Consider the following 7,083-nt stretch of genomic DNA (forward strand, 5'->3'; position numbering starts at 1 on the left):
TGCAGTTTTTTTTATTGTTATTATTTTTTAGGGGTGTAACGATATTCAAACGAAGCAAAAACAAAACATCCCAGCAAGCTTTTTTTGTGTTTTCTAGACGTTTAATAGACATCTAAACACAAACATATTGGCTAAAACAAGGATTGGGCTGTCTGTGAAAAGCTAGAAGACATGTAAGAATAGCCCAAAATTATAGATCCCCTTTAAATATATAAAATATAAACAGAAAAGTGTAAACTAAACTAAAACTGAGCTAAAATGACCAGCAGATTTAAAAACTTAAAGTTTTTAGTCTTAAAGTAAAACTAAATTAAAAAGCAAAACAGTAATAATGTTGGTCACGCTGCAGGAACATGTCTCAAATCTTCAGAGGCATCCCAATACTGGTGTGTCTTAATTTCCCCTGTGTGTGTGTGTGTGTGTTTTAGGAAGCTGTTGTCAGGCCACAGAGAGGAGGACCTGATGGAGGCCTGTCAGATGGAGGAGCTGCAGCTGGAGACTCTTCCTCTGATGTTCAGTGAGGTGGAGCCCAACACGTGGAGCAGCACAGACGAGCTGCTGGCCATCGTACGCAGCACCATCCTGAGCCAGCAGAGGGCAGTGGTGTGGCTGGAGCAGGAGCGACTCTAGTACACACACACACACACACACACACACACACACTGTTCCAAATACACACTCATGGTTTCTCTCCACTGTCCACATGATCACGGGTATTCTCAAATTGGCACTTTTCTACAAGGTTTCGCTGATTGTCCACACAAAAAACATATCAAGTATCCTATTGAGAGTAGTAGTGGACCCAGTAGTGCACACTTATTTAATGACCTACATTTGAGGAAACGAGCTGGAGGGAAGTTAGCAAGTGAAGTACATAAATTTGGACTGGAATACAGCCATATACACTAGTTCAGAGTTATAGAACCTGCATCTGTGCGCACATGGTGATAGCAGAAAAACACTGGTAACAACAGGAGGGAAATAAGTGAAATTAATGGTGTACGAGAGGACTTTTTTGTGCCTTTCTTTCTTTCTTTCATTCTTTCTCTTTATTTATAAAGCACTTTCACACAACCTATCCAAAGCTGTAAAATGAGGAAAGAACCAAGAGGTATCAGAGTCAATAACAATAGGAAAAAAAAAAGTGTATCCTGACAGTCTGTAGCACCATGAAGTACTGGAATCAATGGTGGACGTGCACGTGCTAGCGGTTGTTCCTAAAAATGAGAATTATTTGAATTAAATTTTAAAACACCAATTACATTGTGTTACTACCCCAACTCTAAACCCAACCCTCAGTTATTAACATCTACACCTACCCCAACCTCACAGTTATTAACATCTACACCTACCCCAAAACTAAACCCAACCTCAGTTATTAACATCTACACCTACCCCAACCTCACAGTTATTAACATCTACACCTACCCCAAAACTAAACCCAACCTCAGTTATTAACATCTACCCCAAAACTAAACCCAGGCCCCAGTTATTAACATCTACACCTACCCCAACCCTAAACCCAACCTCACAGATTAACATCTACACCTACCCCAAAACTAAACCCAACCTCAGTTATTAACATCTACATCTACCCCAAAACTAAACCCAACCTCAGTTATTAACATCTACCCCAAAACTAAACCCAGGCCCCAGTTATTAACATCTACACCTACCCCAAAACTAAAACAAACCTCAGTTATTAACATCTACACCTACCCCAACCCTAAACCCAACCTCACAGTTATTAACATCTACACCTACCCCAACCCTAAACCCAACCTCACAGTTATTAAAATCTACACCTACCCCAACCCTAAACCCAACCTCAGTTATTAACATCTACACCTACCCCAACCCTAAACCCAACCTCACAGTTAACAGCATCTACACCTACCCCAACCCTAAACCCAACCTCACAGTTAACATCTACACCTACCCCAACCCTAAACCCAACCTCAGTTATTAACATCTACACCTACCCCAACCCTAAACCCAACCTCACAGTTAACAACATCTTCACCTACCCCAACCCTAAACCCAACCTCACAGTTAACATCTACACCTACCCCAACCCTAAACCCAACCTCAGTTAACATCTACACCAACCCCAACCCTAAACCCAACCTCAGTTATTAACATCTACACCAACCCCAACCCTAAACCCAACCACAGTTAAACATCTACACCTACCCCAACCTCACAGTTCTTAACATCTACACCTACCCCAACCCTAAACCCAACCTCAAAGTTATTAACATCTACACCTACCCCAACCCTAAACCCAACCTCACAGTTATTAACATCTACACCTACCCCAACCCTAAACCCAACCTCACAGTTATTAACATCAACACCTACCCAAAACTAAACCCAGCCCCCACAGAAATTAATGTCTACACCTATCCCAAACCTAAAAGCAAACATCTACACCTTCCCCAACCGTCAGTGTCTACTACATGGACCTGATCCAGTGTCATCATGCTACAGGCTGCAGCAAGGACATCTAGTTTTGATAGATGTTTCACAGAAAGGGTTTGATCACCTTTCATACTCATTGTGACTTTGATGTCAAAATCAGAATGCAAATAATTCTTAAAGTCTCGTGCATAATGCTTAAACTTCAACTTTATTTAGATGTTTTTCAGCATTCATACCAGGGCTTCATGATATATTGCAAAATCATTGTAAATCGCTATAATAGTATATAAAATACATGCATCACAGACGTGTGTGATAAATGAAATTAGGCATTGGTTGTTTCTTTAAATTTGACCAATCAGATAAAGGTTTACTATCTTTAGCCCCACCTCCACAGTCGTTGCTTTTCTGCTATTGACCCAAAGCTGGACCCCAGAGCTGAAATTAAAACTAATGGGCAGAGCTGAGACAAGAGAGAAAAATGACAAAAGCCAATTAAAGTCAGAATATCTGCTGCAGCTTTCACTCACTCAGTGTTTGCACCTTGACAGTTTTTTGGTCTTAATTAGAATGTTAGATCCAAAATAAATGTTTAATCTGTTTATTTTTAATATATCATTAAGTAAATAAATGGTTAATTTCATGAAAATCACAATACTCAACATGACGTGTAGCATATTTCCGCAGTATCATGCACCCCTAGTTCATACCCCAGCGATTTTCACTGGCGATGAACAGTGAATGTGCAAAATCACTCCCTGACACTAGATGGCACGCTACACTTCTGACGCAGAAAAATAATTCACCTTCACATCTTTTCTTTGTGCATTTATGGTTTCCTCTTCAGTTTATCCTCCACTGCATCACAGAAACATGGACACCTTCAATTCACCAGAGGGAAAAAGAAATATAAAATTAAAAAAAAAAAATCTGGAAATGATCTTTTTTTTTTGTAAAATTAACTACTGGAAATCACTGAGTGGATTTTCCAATGTGTTTCTAATTCACAGTTTGGTCCTTAAATTTCCTTTCTTTGGTCTATATTTAAACCTTTAAATACTTAATGTGAATCCTTTACTATAAACATCTTTCAAACGGATGGTAGGCTTTTCTTGTGATTGTTTTGAGATTTTTTTTTTACTTCACTTACACTTGCATGCCGACTCCTCAGAAACACATCCACAAATATCTAAAATTTAAGTCATACAGACAGAGCATATGAACTGACACTGCACACGTTGTACTGTATTTTCTTTGCGAGTTATATCTATGAAATAATATGCATTTATTACAATCTTCAGCCTTGAGAACTGTACATGTAGCTGCATTCATGTGGTCAGTGCATGTTTAAATACAGCAGAAAACTGTTTAATACTGTGATCCAGCAATTATTTTGTGCAATTAAATTTCTAACCAGTCTGTGGTTGAGTGGAAAGTAGCTTATTTAATAACCTTGAAAAAGGTAGACTTCTCTTAACTGTTGACACCACCTCAAGCATACACAAGTGAATATAACATGGATAATCTAAAATTGTTAAAGTTAAAGTGCAGAAACAGAAGGGTCATGTATATTCAACAAAACCCCATCTGTTTTACCCTAAAATGACAAAAGCAAATTTTCCAAATCTGAATTATCAAATGATTCTTGCAGTGAGATTTTACTTTGCAGTACCAAACATTACCATTAGAAAACATCCTTGATTAAACAGACCTTGTAGGATTTGGTTTATTTTAAAGAACTTTTAATTTATAATGCATTTAGCAGTCAGAACTGAAACACCATCATGGACAGGAGGATGTGTATTTAGTCTCAAAACGGTCACCTGAAAAAGAGAAAGGAAAGCTTTGCATGAGCACCCTCTAGAGGAAATTCAGCTCAATTATAAAAATCAAAATGACAAGCATACTTCTCTGATAATAGTCATAAATATTAATGACAGCTGGCTTGAGATTCTTCACTGCAACAGTCTGTGTCAGCTGTATACTGAAGGTCACTGGAACACCTTTGGGAACCTGCAGACAGAGGGGTCACTTAGACTCAACACACAGAACTGCTCCAATGCAAGCTACTTTGCACATGTTTTTCCAGGTGAAGAATACAAGATTTCCAAGTCATCCATCTCACATATTTAAGATGGCAGGTTCAATAGATCTCACCTGTTGCAGATAGACAAGGACATGATCACCTTCAGTATCAACCCTCTGCACGAATGGAGTGAAATTAGGTGGAGATCCAAGCTGTAAGGAAAAAAACTCCTTCAGCAAGCCGTTTCAAGAATCCCAAAGTCACCCTCAAATCTAATACCAACCAGTGAGGTGTCTGCAGTGAATCCTGACAAGAGCTTGATGTCAACCAGAACCATGTTAGTAGTTGGCTTTGGACCAGTATACCTGAAATTAGATGGGTGGGCGAGAAATCTCAAGTCAACAGGAACAAGCAATGGTTCTGGAAAATACTCTTATTTGGGGTTCACTTATGCAGCGAAGAGCATGGCAAGGACACAGGTAGAGGAGTTCATGTCAAGGAACTATTGGTCTTAATCCAAAACCATGCATTTGATTTTATGGTGGAGAACAAGCCTAAAAAGGCTGTTCATTTCAAGCTAAATTGAATGGTGTGAAACCAACAGTTTCAAAACTCCTTTCAGAAGCAAAATTAGGCTCAAGAGTTCAAAACTACAGCAAATTTTTGGAGCTCATTTTTACCTCTAAACCCCTTTGAGCTACCATTGCCATCGATAGATCCTTTGAGGTGCTGATTTTTCCCCAGTTAAAATCACATGGGTATACAACAAACACAACAACCAGAAGCCTTTATGAAGTGATATACAAATAGGGATAACAAAAGCACTTAAGGTGATTAGAACTTTTTGGCCTCAAAAAAAAAAAAATTGTAAATAAATAGTATTAAGTGTACCTGGGTCTTTTAGGTCACATGTATATAAACACAAGGAAGCAGCACTTACTTCACTGTGAAGGTCAACATAAGGTTAACTGGTACAGCTTGGCAGACTCCAGTCACCTTTGCAACAACACTTAGTGTTTTGGAAAATCTAACAGGAGGAGTCGGGATGTTGTAGAAACATGCAACCTGTAATAGTAAAAATTCTTAAGGCAATGATTTACCATGAGCAAAATCACCAACAGAAATGTGTGAACATACAGACCTGCGCAGAAGCACAGGCAGATCCGGTTGCTTCAACCCTATATGTGCCTGGAAAGTTCTTCAGTGGACTCTCCTGATACAGCAAGCGGTTGTTGGGAGTAACTGCAAAGTGGAAAACGTCTCCTGCTGGCACTGAGGACTGAAATGTAACCGTGCTGGAGCCTCCAGGGCTGAACACATGAGCTGCATACAGAGCCAAGGCCTGAAGAGCCACCACTGTGTCCTATATGAACAAAGATCAGACTTAATATGTTCCAAGTGGCTCAATTCAGACGTTAACATTTATTCAACCTAGCTTAGTTTGGTTAAGACTAAACCAACTCAACTACCTTAAAAAGCATTGTGATTCCTGTGCTCAAGTTACATCTATACTTCACTTAAAAACATTTCTTGCTCCATTTGGTAGAATTTTTACACAAAGATTGAACTGCATTCAAGACACCTGTATAAGAGTATGAGCTTCCAGGTAATCAAACCAGTATCAGTACAACTTACACAATGTCTTAATGTACATTAAACGGCACCCATGGTGAAAAATCTACTTTACTTGCACACATGTCTGTCCAAACAGCTTAGAGTGTATAGATCGTCATATTGGGGTGATACACAGTCCTTTATTTTTTTCAATTTAACAACAAAAACGGTGGACCAAATTGAGCGGTTTTTAGATCGACCGCAACTTGATGTAGGAGTGCCCCCCCGCATACCAATATTGATTGACAGGCACGCGTCCCCGAATCCTGAAGCCATTTTTAACGTGTGAGTCAAAGCGATGTCACTAAAGAAATTCCCTTGCTCTATTTTTAGATGCAAGGCTCATTGGGCTCAACACAAGATCAGCATTCATCACATGATCACTGTAATCGGAATTATTGTATGTAACTTAGTTTGTTTGTCGGTAGGTTTGCAAACTAGTACTTTTCATTGCATCTAAAACTTCAGCTGTTAGCATTTCTTAGTCACAGAAGCTCCCTGTGATTTTAACTAGGTGCAGCTGAAAGTGTGAGCGCCTTTGCCTCACATGAGTGTCCCTCTATTGGACATAAAATAATGAACTTGCCTCCAGGTCACACACCAGAAGCGCCGTTCGACGACGCTCAGCACTATGCATTTCAGAATTCTAAACAAAGGTTTCTATCAGGGTACACAACAGAGCTTCAAGTCGGTGGCTGTCCGCGTCGCCCAGCCAAGATTCGACACATTTCATGTTTCTGCCGCGCCACAGAACTCCATCTGAATAGCTTCATTTTAAGTAACATGTGAATGTCCATGTCTGGTATCGCGGCTCTAAGTGGGTCATCTGGTGCCTCAGTCAAAGTTAATTCAGTGTGCGTGGTTATTAGTGTCGGTGTACACGCTCAGAACTTTAAACTAGCACACAGTTGGCTGTAAAACTATACAAAGACACAAATGATTGTGTACTCTGCTTGGTCTGTGTCAGAGGCATACATGTACGGCTAAATGCTAATCCTCTCATTCATGCTGCTTGCTTCTCT

The 7,083-nt window shown here is 39.6% G+C and overlaps 2 protein-coding genes across 2 annotated transcripts in view; one reads left to right on the plus strand and one right to left on the minus strand.

The window, feature by feature from the left end:
- The window catches only part of zmp:0000000896 (caspase recruitment domain-containing protein 10), a 41,919-nt gene extending 38,079 nt beyond the window's left edge, over nucleotides 1–3,840 (plus strand). The window contains exon 24 of the mRNA XM_056452998.1: nucleotides 429–3,840. Within this exon, the coding sequence (XP_056308973.1) occupies nucleotides 429–630 (202 nt within the window). The 3' untranslated portion in view covers nucleotides 631–3,840. The remainder of the gene's footprint in view (nucleotides 1–428) is intronic.
- Nucleotides 3,841–4,173: 333 nt separating this feature from the next.
- Nucleotides 4,174–7,083, minus strand: part of LOC130220758 (pregnancy zone protein-like) — a 17,951-nt gene continuing 15,041 nt past the window's right edge. Inside the window, exons 29-34 of the mRNA XM_056452995.1 lie at nucleotides 5,589–5,810; nucleotides 5,388–5,512; nucleotides 4,731–4,812; nucleotides 4,579–4,659; nucleotides 4,329–4,434; nucleotides 4,174–4,244 (exon numbers count right to left, since the gene is read on the minus strand). Of these exons, the coding sequence (XP_056308970.1) occupies nucleotides 4,204–4,244; nucleotides 4,329–4,434; nucleotides 4,579–4,659; nucleotides 4,731–4,812; nucleotides 5,388–5,512; nucleotides 5,589–5,810 (657 nt within the window). The 3' untranslated portion in view covers nucleotides 4,174–4,203. The remainder of the gene's footprint in view (nucleotides 4,245–4,328; nucleotides 4,435–4,578; nucleotides 4,660–4,730; nucleotides 4,813–5,387; nucleotides 5,513–5,588; nucleotides 5,811–7,083) is intronic.

This window comes from Danio aesculapii, chromosome 3, assembly GCF_903798145.1.
Source record: "Danio aesculapii chromosome 3, fDanAes4.1, whole genome shotgun sequence".
Lineage (NCBI taxonomy): Eukaryota > Metazoa > Chordata > Actinopteri > Cypriniformes > Danionidae > Danio > Danio aesculapii.